Source organism: Musa acuminata, chromosome BXJ1-1 (genome assembly GCF_036884655.1).
Source record: "Musa acuminata AAA Group cultivar baxijiao chromosome BXJ1-1, Cavendish_Baxijiao_AAA, whole genome shotgun sequence".
In the NCBI taxonomy this organism is placed as follows: Eukaryota; Viridiplantae; Streptophyta; class Magnoliopsida; order Zingiberales; family Musaceae; genus Musa; species Musa acuminata.
This window is the reverse complement of record NC_088327.1, coordinates 2,804,976-2,824,804: the sequence shown is the minus strand read 5'-3', so window position 1 is coordinate 2,824,804 and position 19,829 is coordinate 2,804,976. Positions and strand designations below refer to the sequence as shown.

The 19,829-nt window shown below is 39.3% G+C and overlaps 3 protein-coding genes across 4 annotated transcripts; all 3 read left to right on the top strand.

The window, feature by feature from the left end:
- Nucleotides 1-146: 146 nt before the first annotated feature.
- LOC103978520 (frataxin, mitochondrial) lies at nucleotides 147-4,460 on the top strand. 2 transcript variants are annotated; one of them, XM_018823694.2, is made up of 5 exons: nucleotides 147-500; nucleotides 1,055-1,127; nucleotides 1,234-1,281; nucleotides 1,373-1,467; nucleotides 3,458-3,884. In XM_018823694.2, the coding sequence occupies exons 1-5, from the start codon at nucleotides 262-264 to the stop codon at nucleotides 3,459-3,461; spliced, it is 459 nt and encodes a 152-aa protein (XP_018679239.2). In that variant the 5' UTR covers nucleotides 147-261; the 3' UTR covers nucleotides 3,462-3,884. The 2 variants fall into 2 exon arrangements, with proteins under 2 accessions (XP_018679239.2, XP_009392623.2); XM_009394348.3 differs by lacking the exon at nucleotides 3,458-3,884 and adding an exon at nucleotides 4,002-4,460 and having other exon boundaries at nucleotides 148-500.
- LOC108953677 (G-type lectin S-receptor-like serine/threonine-protein kinase B120) lies at nucleotides 4,122-8,818 on the top strand. The gene is made up of 8 exons (XM_018830965.2): nucleotides 4,122-4,259; nucleotides 5,116-6,524; nucleotides 7,036-7,143; nucleotides 7,221-7,438; nucleotides 7,515-7,725; nucleotides 7,801-8,038; nucleotides 8,115-8,265; nucleotides 8,353-8,818. The coding sequence occupies exons 2-8, from the start codon at nucleotides 5,222-5,224 to the stop codon at nucleotides 8,656-8,658; spliced, it is 2,535 nt and encodes an 844-aa protein (XP_018686510.2). The 5' UTR covers nucleotides 4,122-4,259; nucleotides 5,116-5,221; the 3' UTR covers nucleotides 8,659-8,818.
- Nucleotides 8,819-13,733: 4,915 nt separating this feature from the next.
- On the top strand, nucleotides 13,734-18,146 carry LOC135606472 (G-type lectin S-receptor-like serine/threonine-protein kinase At4g27290). The gene is made up of 8 exons (XM_065097526.1): nucleotides 13,734-13,868; nucleotides 14,465-15,640; nucleotides 15,906-16,034; nucleotides 16,226-16,371; nucleotides 16,494-16,704; nucleotides 17,177-17,414; nucleotides 17,496-17,646; nucleotides 17,708-18,146. The coding sequence occupies exons 1-8, from the start codon at nucleotides 13,793-13,795 to the stop codon at nucleotides 17,993-17,995; spliced, it is 2,415 nt and encodes an 804-aa protein (XP_064953598.1). The 5' UTR covers nucleotides 13,734-13,792; the 3' UTR covers nucleotides 17,996-18,146.
- Nucleotides 18,147-19,829: the final 1,683 nt, after the last annotated feature.

Here is a 19,829-nt window from a genome sequence, read left to right as displayed (position 1 = left end):
AATTGAAAAAAGGGATAATGGAGACGTAATCTTATCGAATTCCAACTGGATTTTTTTTTTGTGATTTTGAGCCTAAATTTATCATATATATAACAATAAAAAATTAAAGATCATATGAAATTAAATGAACGGTTATGATGCAGGAATTTGGAGGATTCCGTCGAACTGTGTTGTTGTAGGGGATCCGTCCCGTCCCGCCCCGACTGAAGTTACGACACCAAGAGCACCACCTCTTTGCAGCGGCTGCTCGCACCCACCGCCATGGCGTCGCGCTTCGCTCCGAGGCTCTTCCTCCGACGCTTACGGATGCGGAGAAGAGCTCAGCCGATCTCGTCTCTTCACGAAGCTTCCGCAGAATCCGCTGGCGTTATCGGCGATCGAATCTTCTCTCCATCGGGAACTTGGTCACCTCCCGATTTCCAATGTGTTTTTAGGGTTTTCTTCTCCGCCCGCCCGTCATCGCTCGACGAAGGGAAGGGTCCGGCCGCCATAGATTACCCGTGCGTGGTTGCCCCCGATCCATTTTCTTTAGAAAGAGAGCGGAAGGCTCTGATTAGGGTTTCACGATCAGGGAAAAATTGCCACTGATTTGATTTCCAGCGTCTAATTCATAATGAAATGTAGCTTTTTCATTGATTTTTATGTGAACAATAGCTTTCTTGATGATTTTCTTTCTTGAATTGAGTGCTCGTCTACAGTTCTGACTAACCTGAAAGTGAGTTCTTAAATATTTTTCTTTGATTGTGCAATATATATGATTTCTTTGTCGATCTCTTTTATTCTTTTCCTTGATTTTGATGCGAACAATTCTATTTTGTCATTTTTATGATTTTTCGGTTGAGTGTTCTTGTGGAGCTTTGCTCAATTTGAAAGCAGTTTGATACTCGATTCGTCGGTATAGGAAGGTTTATGATAGTTCAAGATCGAGTACAATACACATTTATGTTCTTCTATACAAATGTGCTTCTGTTTACATCTGGTACTAAATCTTTTTTCCACAATGTGGTCCCATTTTATTCGCATTTCTGGAGTAATTCTTCTCGTTCTATTAAAGATCTCTTTTGCCGGAAGAGGAGTTCCATAAGCTGGCAGATGAGACGATCCATGACCTGCTGGAAAAATTTGAGGTAGCTTTCACACTTCATCTGTGAGTCCAGCATATGATTTATTGTTTTCAAAAGCCTGCAGAACTTTCAAACAAGATATTGATAGTCTTCATCTTTGTACTGGCAGGAATATGGAGATGCTATCCAAATTGAAGATTACGAAGTGGACTATGGGGTGTGATGAGACAGAAGACTTTTAGTTGTTCCCTAATCTTTCATCTTCTTGTGCTTGACTAAGTTGATCAGTTGCATTTCATTTTGAGCAGAATCATGTTTTGACATTGAAGCTGGGGAGCTTGGGCACGTACGTCATAAACAAGCAAACTCCAAACAGGCAAATTTGGTTATCTTCTCCAGTAAGGTACTGGCCGTGTAAACTTTGATGCTTCTATATGTAAAACATTGCATGTTATTGTTTTAAATTTTCAAGCATTGTACATAATTTGGGACTGAGATTATTAAGTTGTGTGGGTTCAGTCGTAATCTAGTTTCTAACTTCGACAAATTTTCAACTCATTATTTAGCTACATTCTTACTTTTTAGGTTTAGAATGTATTTGAATTGCTTGTAAGTCTATGATCTACCTGTTTTAGGCATTATTTATTTAACAAAATCGACCAGAACTAACAAGGGCCTTGAACTTCCATAAACTATGTACTTGACATGGGCTTACCAATTAAATTCTGATAAAACAACTGTGTAGAGCTTGGTCACTAAGAGTCTTCATCCGACAACTAGTTTTTCAAGTGGAGATCACGTAGGAACAACTTGTACATGGATGTCCTGGAGTAGATGTGATATTGTCAGATGAGGCACTGATTTGGGCAATCTCATACCTTAGTGGGAATATAAACCTTTGATGGCTTGTTTAAATGAGAATTCCCATTAGTGGATACTTTAACGGAGAGAGAGAGAGAGAGAGAGAGAGAGAGAGAGAGAGAGAGAGAGAGAGAGAGAGAGAGAGGCTTTTACTGTGTTTTCTTCAACAGAAATATCATATGCATTTTATGGTGTTGGTGTCGAGTGTATCACTGTCTTGTTTTCTCGTAAGATGCTGATGGCGCTTTTATCTTCAAATTTGTACTTTCTTTTTCCTTCTCTTTATATTTTTGGAACCAGCTTGCGTAAGTTCAAGTAAGTTGGAGTAGTGCATGCTGACGATAATATATAGACCCAAGGATTTCACAACAAAAAAGTGAAGTATGATATGGATGCCATGGACTTCATTTTTACCCAAAAGGGAACCTTTTCTATGGGGCATAACTCGAATAACTTTGGTCTTTGGCTGTACTATTCATGATAGTGTGACTTGTTGTGGGTATGTGAGTTGCATCAGATTTTATTGCTCATCTTGGTGAACTGCAGCTGATAGGAGGGAATCATTAAAAAAGATGTGAACTTTCCCAGGAATTGCAATGTGAGCCAGAGAAAGACTTAAGATGGACTTAAGATGGCTTAACATAATCATGGGAAAGGACAGGATGTCCTTGTGTTTGCAGCTATACAAATCTGGAATTAGGGAATGATGCATCTCACTATATGGATTTTGTGTAACAGAGGGTTCTTATTTTCTGCCACAAATATGGGAAATTCCTCTTACACTGGTTGAGAAAACTCTAGACAACTTGGATATTGATGTTTTAGATGGAGCATTTGTGATATTATTTCATGTTCTGTATTCTTTTGGTACATAAAATGGAGGATGCAAAGACAAAGAACTCTATGAGCAGATATGTCCTCTGTATGGCATGTCACACATGTAGGTCGAGCAGAACTGGGAAGCTTATTTGAAAGTCATTGGTAGCCCCTTACCTCTGGAGTCCTACAGTTTTCTGTTCTGTCCACCCGCATTGTGCCCACTAGAGTGCAGGAAAGCAAACAGTGATAGTCCGATAGGGATCTACTGGCATGCTGAGTTGTAGTGGGTCCCATAAAAGGTAGGTAAAATTGTACTTGGTCCAAAGGGTAGAACAACTGATTTATTTTTCCTTAATTTTTTTAGATCTATGTTAGCTTGCTGCAACAACCTAATCTGACTGAAAGATGTATATCATAGATTATATTAGCTTGCTATAGCTCAATCTTTGTTGGTAGTCAAAAGGCCCTTATATTCTGTGCTATTTAGGAACCCTGGTTCCTACATTATCATTATTTACCACCAACTTTTGCTGTAAAATTCATATCCCAGCCACTTCTATTTGACTCTGTCAACCAAATTGATGGATTTCTACCTATCCCACATAGGGTAATAGTAATCAAACTATCAAGTGATTATTTTGCCCGTTGGATTAATATACGTTTATTAACAGTTGTTTTCCTATTTACATCCATTTTGAAAATTCTCCACAAAGATGACGTGGGAGGAAATTTGCAACATCATCTGTAAGGTGGCTTTCCGAGTCCACCGTTGAAATGTAGGGCTCAACCCTGGACCAGCTATGGAAACAACCAAAGTACTGTAGGCGCCAAGGGGCTTTCTGGTTGTTTCTTTTTGAAAGGAGATAAGGTATTGTGGTTGGGACAAGAGAGAGTCAATACTCTGAAATATAAAGTTCATGTGATCTCCTTTAGTTCAACTGTTATCTCAAGTCTTCAAAATGTTCCAAATTGATGAATCTATATAGCCATCTGCATTTGGTGCCATATTTGAAAATGACCAATGTGTGTATTATTTGAGAATGGTGTTGTACTGTAAACATCAACAATTGTAGGGGTTGAGACTTAACATCAATTTTGGTTGCAGTACCCGCATAATGTGGGATAGTGATTTTAATAGAACTTTCACAGGCATGTAGCCATATTTGATACTTATGATTTCTGTGCTTATTGTTCACCGGCCATCGTTCTCCAGAATCCTGATGTTGAAGACTCAAAACTGTTGTTCTTGTGTTGCAGTGGTCCTTCCAGGTTTGATTGGGATGCGATGTCAAAGACTTGGGTGTACAGGAGGACCATGGCCAACTTGTTCCAGCTTCTGGAAGAAGAAGTTGGGCAACTCTGTGGGCAACCTATCAGTCTTCGTTGACCACCGAATGGATTGTATCGTGACATTTCATTCCACTGATCGATATCAGTCATCGGCTGCATCTCAAACAAGTCCAACCTTCTAAGCCACATAGGAATAATCCGCTGTATGTGGAATTGATCTTCCAGGTAGAACACGACCCTCTCTTTTGTATGTCTTGCCGTCCCCATTCCTTCATTACAAAACCTGCATCCTATTTTGTCCTCTACGATGGAAAACTAGCAGATGCATCAGGTTTCTCCGATCATCAACTGTAGAATACATTATTACTTGCATCAACGTTTGGTTGTCCTTATCACCGTTGAATCGGTCCCAAGAGTTTTCCTTTCTATCAATCCTCCTATTTAATTGGTTCCTTTTAGCTTCCGTCTTTGTCGGTAGTTGTCCGTTTATTAAGGAGAAAGCATGAAGACGTAGACAAACGTTGACAATGGATGGCTATCCATCCATCAGGTCTCGAGTCTGATACATTATTATCATCAGATTAATATTTAAAATAGAAAATATATCCAATAAAATTTGGAACCCTCACCATTTCATCGGCTGCTTCTATTTAGTCCATTGTTCTTCATCAGTTGCCACCGAGTGTCAACTCTGTGATTTCATCAGGACCTGTCGTCCCATTTGTCAACGTCAACCACGATTAAACAATGCATTAATGATCTCATTTTATTTGGATTTTGCCCCTTCCATTGTTACCTATCTATCTCCACCGAACCCTCTTTCTTCTTCCACCTCGGGATCTTCTTTACTGACTTGTGCGCACCCAGTCACCATCGTTGCCTACTATTACCTTTTTCTTCACCATGTGGCTTTGCTGCTACTTTTCTTGGATGAAGAAGTGAATGACCAAGTTGCCCACAACCTCATCTTCCCTGTGAAACCTCGAAGGCTCGAGGCTTATGGTACTTTTTGCTACAGTAGTGAGGGACACCCTTTGGCTACTTGATAACACTTTCTCTGATCCTTCCTCTGGGGAAAAAGGCTTTCTTTCTGGTCCTGGGGACGGAATAATTGCGCTCATCAGGAAGCTACAGATGCTAGTTCTCAGTGAGATGGAGGAGGAGGAGCAGTAGGAAGTAGCGATCTTATGCTCGTACCCATGGCTGTTGCCTGCTGTGTCAAGCTTCCCGGTCTCCGATGTGCTCTGCTTCTCTCTGTTCTCTCAGTGCTGTGTTTCCTGTCTCATGCAAGCGACACCATCGTGCCAGACCAGCCGTTGCGCGACGGCGAGTCATTGATCTCGGCCGGCGGGATCTTCGAGCTGGGATTCTTTAGCCCCGGGAAGTCCTCCAACCGCTACGTGGGAATTTGGTACCACAACTTCTCCACGAACACAGTCTTGTGGGTCGCCAACAGGCAAAACCCGGTGAAGGACACCACCGGCGTTCTGGCCATCGCCGCGGACGGGAATCTTGTTATTCTGGACGACGGCAACAGCAGCCTGTGGTCGTCGAACGCCTCGACGGCGTCCAGTGACTCCGTGCTACGGCTCACGGACGACGGGAATCTGGTGCTCAACAACTCGGGGAGCGTCGCGTGGCAGAGCTTCGACTACCCGACCGACACGTACATGCCGGGCATGAAGGTGGGGCTCGACCTGAGGACGAAGGTGAGCCAGAAGCTCACGTCGTGGGCGAGCGAGGACGACCCCGCCCCGGGCAATTTCTCCCTGAGCATGGATCCCAGGGAGTCGACGCAGATCTTCATGTGGGAAGGGACGAAGCCGCGGTGGCGGTCGGGGAGGTGGAACGGGCAGGTGTTCATCGGCATACAGGGCATGGTGGCGCAGTACATCTACGGCTTCAAGCTCAACAATTTCGTGCAAGAACAGAAGATGTACTTCTACTACGACGCCTTCAACAGCTCGCACCGGTACGTGCTAACCTGGTATGGCATCGAGAGGCACATGATCTGGAAGAACGACACTAACGACTGGTATCAGTACTGGGCACAGCCGATCACCCCTTGCGAGGTCTACAACCAGTGCGGCAAGAACGCAGCATGCACCGACAGCGCCTCGCCGATATGTAGCTGCTTGCATGGGTTCGTGCCGGCGTCGAGCGAGGAGTGGGACGGTGGCAATTGGTCGAGTGGGTGCGTGAGGAGGACAGCTTTGGGTTGCAGGATGAATAACAGCAGTGGAGATGGGGGAGGTGATGGATTCCAGACTTTGCAAGGGGTGAAGCTGCCAGATATATCAGATTGGAACACCGACGTGGGAGCGGATTCGAGTGAGTGCCAAGATCGGTGCTTGAGGAATTGCTCATGTACAGCATACGCGGTGGTGACAGGGATCGGGTGTTTGATTTGGGGTGTGGATTTGTTGGACATTCAGGTGTTCTCGATTGGCGGCAACGACTTGTTTCTTCGGCTCGCCAGCTCTGAATTGGGTGAGTGAACTTTTCTGAGCTTCTCCTACTCTTTCAGTGACCCTTCCCATGGAGGCATTTATACAAACACTTCATTCGTTTAGGAACAGAGATACCATTGTTAGGTGTAGAGAACATGTTGGGGGGTTTTTCCATCACAACAGAGTATGCCATGATGCAATTGAAAACAAATCATCAATCGAACCATTCAAACCAATATAGGATTGAAAGTGTATTTAAATGATCATGAAGACAGCAGATCTCACTCCTTGCTTCCTAATTGCTTGAGGTATAGTCTGTTGCATCAGCAAGGACTATTTAGTATTATGATCCCAAGTTAACCTTAAATAAACAATTTCTAGCCGAAAAGAAGGTCATTCAGGTGTTTTTTGGGGAAAATTAGATTTCGTCCTTTGGACTGACACTTATTTCCCTGCTAAAAGTAGTGTTGTTGATTTCTTGCTCACCAAGTCATGAAATTTTTACTAATTTTGCTGCAAATTTGCTAATCATTTCTAACCAATTGTTGCAGATGACAACAAGAAGAACACGGCAGTCCTCATAGTTACAGTTGTTCTAGCAGTGATCCTCTCACTGGGTTTAATCTTTCTATTGTGGAAGTGCAGGAGGAGAATAAGAAGTATGCACTATAATCATTTGTTTTGCCTCATATTTCAGTGTTAATGTCAATCTGATGTCATTAAATTGTCTACGCAGATCTATTTCGACGGCCAATTAACGAAGAAGGACTATCAATGTTTTCTTCCGGAGGTGGAAGTAGAGATCGTTCGGGGTCAGTTCGAGTTAATTATGAAAGTAACGATGAAAGTTTGTCGGAATTACAACTGTGGAGTTTTGATTTTGTACAAAGTGCTACCAAATCATTTTCGGACTCAAATTTGGTCGGTGAAGGTGGCTTCGGTCCTGTTTACAAGGTATCTTCCACAAGCCTTAAGTTACACGCCTCTAAAGATTAATGTTAATGTGATTGTGATTTATGCATGGGCGCAGGGTTTGCTGCCTGAAGGCCAAGAAATTGCAGTGAAGAGACTTTCTAGGAGTTCAGGACAGGGAATTGAGGAATTTAAGAATGAGGTGGTGCTGATATCAAAGCTACAACACAGAAATCTTGTTAGGCTTTTAGGATGTTGCATTCATGAACAGGAGAGGATATTGATCTATGAGTACATGCCCAACAAAAGCTTGGATGCCTTCCTTTATGGTTAGTGTTCCGCAATCTCCATCGATTGGTATGTTTGATATCTTTGCAGCATGATCACACTCAAGATTGGCACAGATCAGACAAAGAAAAACCTGCTCGACTGGACTACTCGGTGCAACATTATCGAAGGGATTGCTAGGGGGCTACTGTACCTTCACAGGGATTCGAGGCTTCGAATAATTCATCGTGACCTCAAGGCTAGCAATATTTTGCTCGACGAAGAGATGAATCCTAAAATATCAGACTTTGGCATGGCAAGGATTTTTGGAAATGATGACAACGAGACGAACACGCAGCGAGTGGTTGGGACATTGTAAGTACTTAAATTAACCTGGATAGATAGCTTTGCTTCGATCAAATAGCTTATCGATGGAAACTACAAACTGCAGTGGTTATATGGCTCCTGAGTATGCAATGCAAGGACTTTTCTCAGTGAAGTCTGATGTCTACAGCTTTGGAGTTCTATTACTCGAAATTCTTAGCGGAAAAAGGAACAGCACATACCATCATCCAGAGCTGGGAATCAATCTCATAGCATTAGTAAGTAAACTAAGAAATTAATCTTGTTTCCTTTGTTACATGATCATTCAATCTCTTAAAATTCTGAACATTTGCATTCCGATACAGGCTTGGAAGCTATGGAATGAAGACAGGGTGATGGAGTTTGTCGATCCAGTCTTGGCCCAGCCGTGTACCAGTAAACAGCTAGTCCGATGCATCAATGTCGGGCTTTTATGCGTGCAGGATCGCCCAATCGATCGACCAAGTATGGCTTCAGTTGTTGTGATGTTGGAGAGTGAGACTTCCGTTCCTGCTCTTCCTAGGCAGCCTACTTTCACGACGGATAGAACCTTCAGTGAAACTGACTCATCAACGATAGATCTAAAGGCCATGTCAGTAAATGATTCGATCACTATGCTCACAGGAAGATAGTCATCTGATGCTTGTGATTAGGATCAGTTCAAAACATCAGTTTGGTGCCCTTTTTTTTTCCACTTGTCTTATACTGGAAGAAAATTTGTGGTCTTTCATGTTCTATATATATATCGAAAGTATAAAATTTCTTGGAATGCTATAGGTTAAGAATTGAGTATCATTGTTCATGCAACTACAAAGAAGGATTGTTGGTGTTACATTCCACATGGTCTGTATACAATCCAATATGATTGAGATGTTTTCTCTATATGAAAGAAACATTAGGAGCCAAACCAATTCATTGACCATTGACTCTAAAAGATATGTTTACTTTGACAATTATGTCTTTCAACTTTGAGGTAAAAAGGAAAAAAAAGAACCAATAAGCAATGTTAAAGAAAAATTGCTCTTTAAGTTTATATTTGCATTTTTATACAGAAAATGAAGATAACATGTAGAAATTCTCTTCTTCTTTTTTTTCCTTCCCATTTTAAGGCCAATAATTACTACAAAGGCAGCAATGTTTCTTTTCAAAGAGCAATTGTGATGAGACTCATTAGAAACAATATCAGAAACAGCTTTGTGATTCCTCATTACCAAAATTCCATTTCTATCATCTTCAAATAAATATACGTATCGTAATGCACTTTTCGATCGATTTATATTCTTCTTTTTCTCTTATAAAAAGAAATACAAACATCAGTTCAGCAAAGCAATGACAATTAAATGTCATGAGCCTACAACAAACTGTTCCAATGCAATTTGTCATGGGTTTGACACATGAAGAACAATACATCTAAAAGATGGATACAAAATAATCCACTACATGTGAGAAACTCGTTTTGTTCAGTGTATGAAATAGAAGAATAAAAACAAACAAATGGCAGTGCATGATACATATTAATTGAACCCAAAAGGAGAACAGCCAACCCACCAACACATGATCTTTAATCCCATCACTGTCTTTGACTAGTAACCGATGCATGGAAAGTTACTCACCATTGGTCTATGGGTCAACTTTGATGTCCTTCTCCTACTTTGGACAAGCTTATCGGCCTTTGATTTGTGATTCTTACAGGAGCACTACTGAGATCTTAGTCAAAGCACGGAAAACATGAATGACATTGACAGTATGATGTGAACGTGATCGACATATGATCAGATTAGAATTCATGCCGTGAAGGATGTATGAAACGTTGACAAAATCGAAATGCAAGTTTCTGCTGGTTTTCTTTTAGCAAAAGACGAGTAAAAGATCAACAGAATATTATATTCTGCTAAGCTTGTGTAGTGAGAACTCATTCCACGTCGGAGGGGGAAAAATCAAAAATCAAAAAATTATTCATAGATTAATTATCAAAAATATATATCATAAAGTTTATATAAGATTAACGTGATTATATAACTTTCTATCTATAAATAAAATTATTTTTTTAATTAGATATCTCTCTTTCTATCAAAGAGAAATGAGAAATATATATATATATATATATATATATATATATATATATATCTTATTTTATCTTTTTATAAATGAAGGCAAAGGATCTATATAAGTAAATTAGAAAATTTTGACTTATCAAGGTCCATCTTATAGAGAATTCTATTAGACTTTTTTTTTTCTATTAGTCAAAATCTAATCAACTGACACACACCTAAAGCACATTTTGCCTTGTGCTTCTATCGTGACGGATTTTTCTTCATGCAAGATGAGTTTTTCCGATTTATAAGTCTCAAGCATATTTAACCTCTTGTCTTTGTCATAATAAATATCTCTTTATGTGAATTAGGTTTTTTTTATTTATGTACCTCGAGTCGTCTTACGCTTCTATCATGACATATTTCTTTTCACACGAGTCATATTTTTTCAACTTGTCTTCGACATATTTAGCTTTGCATCTCCATAATAACATATTTCCTAATTTACGTGTCTCGAGCACATTTGACTTGTGCCTCGATCATGACAAATTGATATCTTATCTAATTATATAATATCACATAATCTAATAATCTTTTATTCTTGATACTAGCTCCATAAATATTAACATATTAATCAATTATAATATGAGAGTATATTTATTGTGGATGTGATATCTCTGTTGTGTTATATAAAGCCGATCCAATCGAATGCAAGTTTGTATCTCGCTCCGTTTGGTCCAACGAGATGCTTCCGATGATCGAGTTCGCAGAAGTCATCCACACAGAGAGAGAGAGAGAGAGAGAGATGACTATTTGAGAGAAAAATAATAATGTTAAAGAAAGAAACAAAGAGAAAACCTAGAGAGAGAAATTTCAAGATATAGATACAACCATCAAATAAGATGAGATATCAAAATCAAGAAACCAATTGATAGATTAGATTATAGTGGATAGAAGAAAGATGTTCAATAGGAGAAAATACCATCACTAGTTAATAAAAAAAGATCGATAAATTTAAAAGTTTCAACATCATCATAATAAAAAAGATTGAAGGTATGAATGATGACTTTTATGAGTTAGTTTGGAGCTCGTTATTATCTAGGTTTGATAGAAAAGATTAGTAGAAATAAAAAAAAAATTATGATGAAAATTTTTCTAAAGGTTTAAAAGGAATTATCGTATTAAACATATGATATATGATAGAGATTTTTGAATTCTCTTTGAAGAACAAAAAAAAAAATGTTATATTTTAACAGAAAAGAAAATTAAAGAGCATGAAAATTAAAGAACAGAAAAAAAAATGTTATGTTTTAATATATTTTCTTGGAGTAGATAATTTTTATTTTCATTAGAAACAAAAAAGTATTTGTACCTCTCTATGAAAAGAAAAATTTACACATCCAAAAGGTTGTGAGGAAAATATTGCTAATGCTAATATGAAAATTATCATTACTCAAGATGAAGCTATAATGATTGATGAATATTCATTCTATGATAAAAAAAAAAAATATATTTCTTTATGAATTATTACGTCGATCAAATTGATTTCTAACAAGATTAATTCTAAATAAATCATAGATTTATAATTGATCAAGACACTATATATAGATGACTCAAGATTCAAAGGATATCATATCAAGCTTCAAGGTTTTTTATAATATTTTTTAAAATTTAATTTAGGGGAAGATGTTTGAATATTAAATCAAACTTTATAATTAAATAAGACTTTTGTTTAGAAGTTTTAGATGATTCCCTATCATAATTGGAGTCAAAGTCTTAAGTTCATCTATTTATAATAAATTTACATGAACTTCGTTTATTTATCATCTCTCTTCTATAAATCCTTGGTTTTTATTATATTTGATTTTTCCAACATGATATCTAGAAGACAGGCAAAACATGATGAGGAGCAGCCATCCATAGAAATAAAAATAAAAAGAGACAATAAAAGATCGAAAAAACTCTTCTCTCAACCCTCTTCTTGTATCTACAGAAATTATAAATATTTCTCTCAACCCTTCTCTCAACCCTCTCAACCATCCAAAATATTTCTCACATCCTACTTCTCACCAAACCTAAAAATAAATAAAATATTTTATAAAAAAATAAATATTAATTTTCAAAACTTTCTCTCTCACTATAATTTCTTCGTAAATAATTTACTTTTTTACTCGGATTACGATCGAACCGAAGAACCTTCAACGAGTCATTCTTTATATTGCTGTAGACTGTAGACTGTAGAGTATTTATTCCTCGTTACGACTGTCTCCGGAGTCAAACTCCAGGAAACACGAGGCGTGACTCTGCGAAGGCCAATGTCTACCTACGGGGCAGTAATCAAAGACTTCCTCGTCCACCAGAAACGGAGGAGAGCTTCTGCATTTGCCGGAAGGTGCAAAGCCGAGCCCATCCTGTCGGACATTCCACAGTAGCAGTCGAAACGTTGAACATTTCGTTCATGTCACTCCAGACTGTTGAAACGATTGACCTGCTTGAGGAGTCGAAGTCCACGGCCTTCCCACATCATCGACTAGATGTTGGAATCCGTGGAGCTCTCATCTTGTTGTTGACAGAGATATCTCGCTGCTACAGTAGAAGAAAAGCCATGGATTAAGTACTCCACCATAACAAGACTCGGACACAAAATGACACTTTCTTCTGCGTCAAGGAAGTCTGGTCTTTCAACTTGCAGCTGCATAAGATCAAATATAAAAAGACCGGGCAGACATGCAGGCATCTGAGAAAGGGAAGATTGCCATGCCGTGTTCTGCAGCTTCTCTGTAGTTTACTTGCGTTTGCTCCTACTTTCTGAGGTGCAGAAGAATCTTCTTTGAAAGTGCTCCTCATGTTGAACTAGTCTGGCCCTAACCAGCATGAGACTATCCATGCAAGTTTCACAGAGAATAATTTGTGTGTATATTTATCTTTTAAAGTATGATTTGGAATTAGATTCTTCTGCTTTGGCTCAAATTTTGATCATTCCAACCACTCGATTCGTGTTAGGTTGTGTCCACCACTGGTGATAAATATAATGTTTGTCACACTGCTTTTGGCTGTCACTTTGACTTTAATGCTGGAGATAATATGCATGGGTCCCAAATGGTGTTTGTTGATCACCACCAACAGTGATTCCTCTATATTTTGATTGATGAAGAGAGGTGAGATTGTGAATTACTTACTGTCAAAAATTCCATGAAAAAAAAAAAAATATATATATATATATATATATATATATATTTATTAGAAATTAGACTCGTATATCTTTCTAACGATATCTTACTTAAATAATTTGGAGCATAATTATCTTTTTTTTTTTTCGTCGGACTAGAATGATCAGATCACATATATTATTAAAAAAAATAAAAAATGATACTAAACGATGATTAGTATTATTTTTTATTTTTAAAAATTATGATAATTAATTATCAAAATTAGAGATTATGTATGTCACTTAAGTAAAAAAATATAAGGGTATTATTTTCGCCTAAATAAAAAAGAATATGTGGGTTCCATTAGATATAAAGTCAACCATGAGAAACTTATAGAATGTCTGAAAATTTTCATGCAAATTAGTCTTTCATGAAAAAGATGACGTATTCGGGACACACACCCACTGAGAGGGGATGACTAATTTATACAGGAGATGTCAAGATGACTCTTGACTGCAAGCAACAGGCTGCTGCTATAAGTACCCCATCCAGCTTTTACTACTGGGTGGCAAAGAGTGAAGGCGATGGAGATCATTCTGATGCCTTTCCTTGTGTTCTTTCTCCTGCAGGGAGCAGCAGTTCCTGTTCATGGTCAAACAGGTACACACACCTTCTCTTCTTCTTCTCCTACTTGTGTTGGGGCTCTGAGATCTCGACTTCCTTCCCCTTCTTTCAGTGCACAGATTTTGCTGCTTGTGCTTCCAAGTTGGTTCTCTTCCTCTTCTTCCCCACCTTTCCCCTCTTCCCTTCTCTTTCTTTCTTTGCTTCGGCCAAGAGGGTTCTCTCTGCAAAAGTGATGACAAGGAGAAGCTGCTGAGTTCCTATTTGTTTGCCATACTATCTTAATTATCATTTCATCTGATCCTTTAGTGTTTGAACTGAAGAATAAGTTAACTGTAGTAGGCTTAATTACTCTAGCTTAGAACTATAAGTGAAAGTAATTCCATCTAATCTGGAATATAATCTAATCATATGGGACCTTAGATACTGAGATCACAGATCTTAGATTCTATTGATTTGATTGATAGGAGACTTGAAATCCAATTGTTATCTGAGAGAGTTACATATGCCAAAAAATAATAATAATAATATTGTGTTATCACTTTCAATTTTGTTTTCTCCTGCTGCATTAATCTGCATCCTCCGAGAAGTGGGAGTAGTTAATGCATGCAACTGATGCGAGTTTCTACGTGCAGGGGATAGAGTGACTTCCAGCAGCAATCCCATTGCGGATGGCCGCAGCTTAGTCTCGGCCGGAGGAATCTTCGAGCTCTGCTTCTTCGCTCCCGGTGACGCAAAGAAGCGCTTCCTGGGGATACGGTTCAAGAACATCGAAGAGAAGACCGTGGTCTGGGTCGCCAACAGGGACGCCCCTCTGGAGGACGACCATGGCGCCCTCAATCTGACGGATGATGGAAATCTATCACTACTCAGCGGCACTGGTGTCGTTCTGTGGTCTACCAACACGTCGAACGCCATCGGTCCTGTTCTGCAGCTCTTGGACTCCGGCAATCTCGTGTTGACCGGAGGAGCCTCCAACAACATACTATGGCAGAGCTTCGATCATCCCACTGACACGATCCTGGCCGGCATGAACATAGGATTCGACTACAGCAGAAACCTCGACACGTACCTGACGTCGTGGAAGAGTGACTCCGATCCTTCTCCGGGGGAGTACACTTACAAGATGGAGACTCGAGGAGTCGCACAGCTCGTCTTGTGGAAGGGGACTACGGAGATGTACCGCAGCGGGCCGTGGACAGGGAAGGGATTCAGCGGCCGGCCAAACATGTCGCCGAACGGCTTGTTCAACTTCCGGTACACTGACAACCAGTCTGGGCTGTACTACGCCTTCCAAGTCCTCGATGCTACCGTTCTTGCGCGAGCCACTTTGGATCACAACGGGAAGTTTCAGCGCTTCATGTGGACGGAGGGGAGCAGCGACTGGAGCCTCTTCTGGGAGGTCCCCGAGGGCCAATGCGACCAGTACGCCTCATGCGGAGTCAACGGCATCTGCACCATGCTCTACTCTTCTAGTTGCAATTGTTTGGAGGGGTTCGTTCCCAAGTCGCCCGCGGAATGGAGCCTGAGGCAGTACTCCGATGGCTGCGTGAGGGGAACGCCCTTAAACTGTTCGACGGATGGGTTTCGTCAAGTGCAGAATGTGAAGCTGCCCGATACGCTCAACGCCAGCGCTACGAATCGGACGCTTGATGAGTGCAGCGACTGGTGCCGGAACAACTGTTCTTGCACTGCGTATGCTGTGTTCGAACAAAGCAAGTGTGTGACATGGTTTGGAGATCTCATCGACGTTAGAATATTTGCTGATGGGGAAGATGTGCTGCACGTTCGGCTTGCAGCTTCTGAATTGGGTAACATTCTTTCTTATGATTCTATTACTAACATGAGAAGAATCCACCACCTGGTAATTGAGGGCTTGGAGAATGACAGGGCAATCATTCCATGAACATAACACACTGGATTTTAATCTTTAAGCCACAAGAACTCATTATCATTAAACATTATTCATGAAGTTTTGATTCTTCAGCAGAATGTGCGGATAGATACTTTTTGTATTGCAGGAACACTATCTGATCAAAGAAGATTTTAACCATGACACCTACTCTTCCTTTGTAGAATCTCTAAATGGTGACTCAGGCAAAAAGAAGACCATGAAGATTGTGTCCATTACCTTACCAATTGGCATTCTTCTGTTAGTCTGTGTGTGTCTAGTTTTGTGGTTGAAGTGCAGAAGAAGAACACAAGGTATGTCTGTATATTCTGGTAATATAGTGCCTAGATATATGTCCACAAAATGAAGAACTTGAGGCAGTATTGTATCAGTCACCGAGTCTGGATTATTTTTTTCTGTCTCTGTGAATAACTTTTCAAGTTCAAGCCATTTTGGAATGAAATGGAATGTGTGATCATTTTCTTAAATCTTTATCATGCATCAGGCAAAAGAAAGAGCTTCCAATCCAAAAGAGACGAAGAAGATGAGCTGGAGTTACCGCTGTTCGACATTCTTACCATTAGAACAGCCACAAATGACTTTTCCAATGAAAATATAATCGGAGAAGGCGGATTTGGCCCTGTTTACAAGGTAATTTGATCGGCTACTAGATAATATCTGATTCAACATACATGTAGTCATTATACAAAAAAGCAATTATATTCCTTTTACCAGGGCAGTCTTAAATCAACATGAATCATTGAAACTCTCAGGGCCAGTTGGAAGATGGAGTGGAGATTGCTGTCAAAAGGTTGTCAAAAGATTCTGTGCAGGGCCTGCATGAGTTCAAAACAGAGGTTATGCTAATTGCCAAACTTCAACACAAAAATCTTGTTCGTCTGATTGGCTGTTGCACTGAGGAGGATGAACGGATCCTGGTCTATGAGTACTTGAATAACAAGAGCTTGGATGCTTTCATTTTTGGTATGGCCTTAGTACCTTTTTGCTTGGGGCTTATGTTTCAAGCTTACTGCAGAGTTTACTATAGTATTAATGGAATCAGTGACCGATACAAAGATAAGTAAAGTTCTCATTTTGAGTATACATCTAAGACTTAATATTAATGATTAAAGCTCAGCAGCAATTTTGTTGATGAAACAAGCAAGTTTTATGCATATCTCAATCCATGACTGCATAGCTGTTCAAGTGTTAAACTTTGTCTCATCTGTTTGAGTTTTCAGCTCTACATATTCTGGATATTAGGTTTTATTCAGATGTCATTTGTCTATTACTAAAGAAAACATCATGTTCCCTTCTTTGGTCTAGGATTTTGCTAGACATTATCGGTCATCTAAAAGATTACATTATATGTATTGATCTTTGTCGAAAAGCAACATGACATGATGCTAGCAACTATATAACCTGCAAACTGACAAAGGATGAATTATTTGAGCAGACAAAACTAGGGGAGGACTGTTGGATTGGCAAAAGCGCCTTGAAATTATTACAGGAATTGCTCGGGGACTTCTTTACCTTCACCATGATTCAAGGTTGAAAATTATACACAGAGATCTAAAGACAAGTAATATTCTGCTTGACAATGAGATGAACCCCAAAATCTCAGACTTTGGCACGGCAAGAATCTTCAACGTGGATCAAATCGAAGAAAACACTACCAGAGTAGTCGGGACATAGTAAGTCTTCCCCAGTCAAATGGATACATAAATACTTCTTCATTTCAGGCAAATAAGCTACAATTTCAACATGACATGCAGTGGATACATGTCACCAGAGTACGCGATGGAAGGTATATTCTCGGAAAAGTCTGATGTTTTCAGCTTTGGTGTCATGGTGTTGGAAATCTTAAGTGGAAAGAGGAGCAGAACTGTCAGTCCATCGGAGCCTTGTAAAAATCTTCTGCAACATGTAAGAGATGAACCTCCTTAGTTCATTACAAGAGTGACTTCTGACATCAAACAATTTACAGGCATGGAGGCTATGGAAGGAAGGCAGATGCTTGGAGCTGGTTGATGACGCCTTGGAGGATTCCTATTCCAATTCTAAAGTGACACGATTCATCCAAGTGGGACTTTTGTGTGTACAAGAAGGAAGTGATGACAGGCCAACAATGGAGGATGTGTTTTTGATGCTAAGCAGTGAGGATGTGATGCTGCCTCAACCCAGCCGCCCTGCTTTCTACACAGCAAGTGCTTTCCAAAAAGATTGGACTTCCATCAATGTTATCAGAATAACAAAAATAGAAGAAGGTAGATGAAATGATGTTCTTCTCTAAGTAAGTAGTTTGATATCTGTAATAGATATGATAGTGTTGTAGTAGGGAAGAATGTGAGCTATTTCTTACTCAACAGTATAACTGTCTCAGATTGGTATGATAAGTGTGTCTCAGATTGGTATGTTCACAGCAAGATAACCTCTCTCTCTCTAAGTCTGTCTGTGTATGGAGAAACCTTCATAAACCTGCAGTGACATGAAATTTATGTACTTACTGGTTTGACATGCAGTTTATGGCATTGTTAGGCTCAAACAAATGATATTTATACAGACATGAATGCATGCAAGTACCTGATAATTTCATGTGGTGTGAGTTCCATTGTTTGGTGCTCAAACAAATCCAATGGGTTCTCATCCCCAGACACATGGAATAAATACTGTTGGTGGTCCAAGAAAAGTGATGCATGAGGAGCTAAGTGCATTCACTTATTAGACTTATTAGAGGGTAAATTAATAATGGTAATCTTAGGGCAATGTCATATATACACCACTAGCTAGATATCATATTATGCATGCATGTCCTATATGCATCCAATAATGCTAGACATTGAGGTCCCAATCATTGAGGAAGCTTGAAACCAAAAAGAAGGTTTGGTCCTTGCCCTCAGACATGGAGATCTTCAACTTTAGTGCATGGAGCTCAGAACCAAATATTTTATTTCACATGGTGGGTTTAAAGTGTTTAGTAGGGCAAAATTCCTATTCTCCATAGCAAATAATTGCTTTTGAGAACATAAATGAAATGCTTTGGGTCCTCAGGAAATTCCATGTTGTGGGTAAGGATGAATAGTATGTAATATAGAAAAGATACTTGCTAAACTATGAAAACATAGATACTTAGAAAACTCAATGGAGGAAGGTGATGATGGCATTAGCTCTTGTGGAAGTTGCTATTATCTAACCAGTTGGTGTTTTTGTAGTATAAACTTTAATTAGTTAGGGTTGTATAGTGTAACCTCAATAATATAAATTAAAGCTTTGGATATTGAGAAAAAAATTAGAATGATATTAGAGATGAATATTTAAATTTTATCTAAGATCACACATTTAAATATGTATATATGTATTCTATTCATTCAAGTTCTTGAATGATACTCGTATTATGTCCAAAGATGTTCAAGAGAGTAAATACATTAAAATTTAAAAAAAAAAATCAGAGATAAATAATAAAAAAACTATATAAAAATAATAATGTAAAATTAATGTGGTTCAATATTTTATGCCTACATCTAAAAATAAAATAAAATGTTCATCATGGCTCAATATATTTCCTCTCATTTTACTCCTCCACAAAAGGTTTGAGATACATAAAATATTTTAAACATGTACAGGCAAAACCAGTAAGTACTCCACACAGCTCCATGGATTCCCCCTCGGCTGGTGAGACAAAAGGGAGAAGACACAAACTTCTCTCAGCTGTCTCCTTCTATGTTTGCATGTCAAAAATCTTGAAAGCTTCATTAGATTCCCAGTCTCGACTCTTCCACGCCTCCCCTCCCCTGCTTTCTTTCATCGAACTCCTCCTTTCACAGCTTCTCCATCCAATGCCAAGTTGGTGGAAAGGGAAGCTTCTTCACTGTCTCCCTCAATCCCTCTGATTTGGTACAGAAACGAGCAGCCCAAATAGTACCTTCAATCTTACAAGACATCCTCGTGCAAATCCATCCCACATTTGAGCTTGGAATTTTATGGGGGAGTAGTAGTTCACTCGAACAGCACCCTGTCATGTGAAAGCAGACTAAGAACAGTGTGCAGTGTCCTTTTGTGCCGAAGTCTGTGTCTCTCTGAAGCTCCATGATTGGGTTTGTCGACGAGGA

Excerpts from the sequence above, each read along its gene's own strand:
- LOC108953677 (XM_018830965.2), top strand. The coding sequence starts at position 5,222 with ATGCTCGTACCCATGGCTGTTGCCTGCTGTGTCAAGCTTCCCGGTCTC. Across the intron at positions 7,144-7,220 it reads GTGCAGGAGGAGAATAAGAA|ATCTATTTCGACGGCCAATT; the intron begins GTATGCACTATA and ends TTGTCTACGCAG. Across the intron at positions 8,266-8,352 it reads GAATCAATCTCATAGCATTA|GCTTGGAAGCTATGGAATGA; the intron begins GTAAGTAAACTA and ends ATTCCGATACAG.
- LOC103978520 (XM_009394348.3), top strand. The coding sequence starts at position 262 with ATGGCGTCGCGCTTCGCTCCGAGGCTCTTCCTCCGACGCTTACGGATG. Across the intron at positions 501-1,054 it reads CCGGCCGCCATAGATTACCC|ATCTCTTTTGCCGGAAGAGG; the intron begins GTGCGTGGTTGC and ends GTTCTATTAAAG. Across the intron at positions 1,468-4,001 it reads TGGTTATCTTCTCCAGTAAG|TGGTCCTTCCAGGTTTGATT; the intron begins GTACTGGCCGTG and ends CTTGTGTTGCAG.
- LOC135606472 (XM_065097526.1), top strand. The coding sequence starts at position 13,793 with ATGGAGATCATTCTGATGCCTTTCCTTGTGTTCTTTCTCCTGCAGGGA. Across the intron at positions 16,372-16,493 it reads GATTTGGCCCTGTTTACAAG|GGCCAGTTGGAAGATGGAGT; the intron begins GTAATTTGATCG and ends TGAAACTCTCAG. Across the intron at positions 16,705-17,176 it reads CTTGGATGCTTTCATTTTTG|ACAAAACTAGGGGAGGACTG; the intron begins GTATGGCCTTAG and ends TTATTTGAGCAG.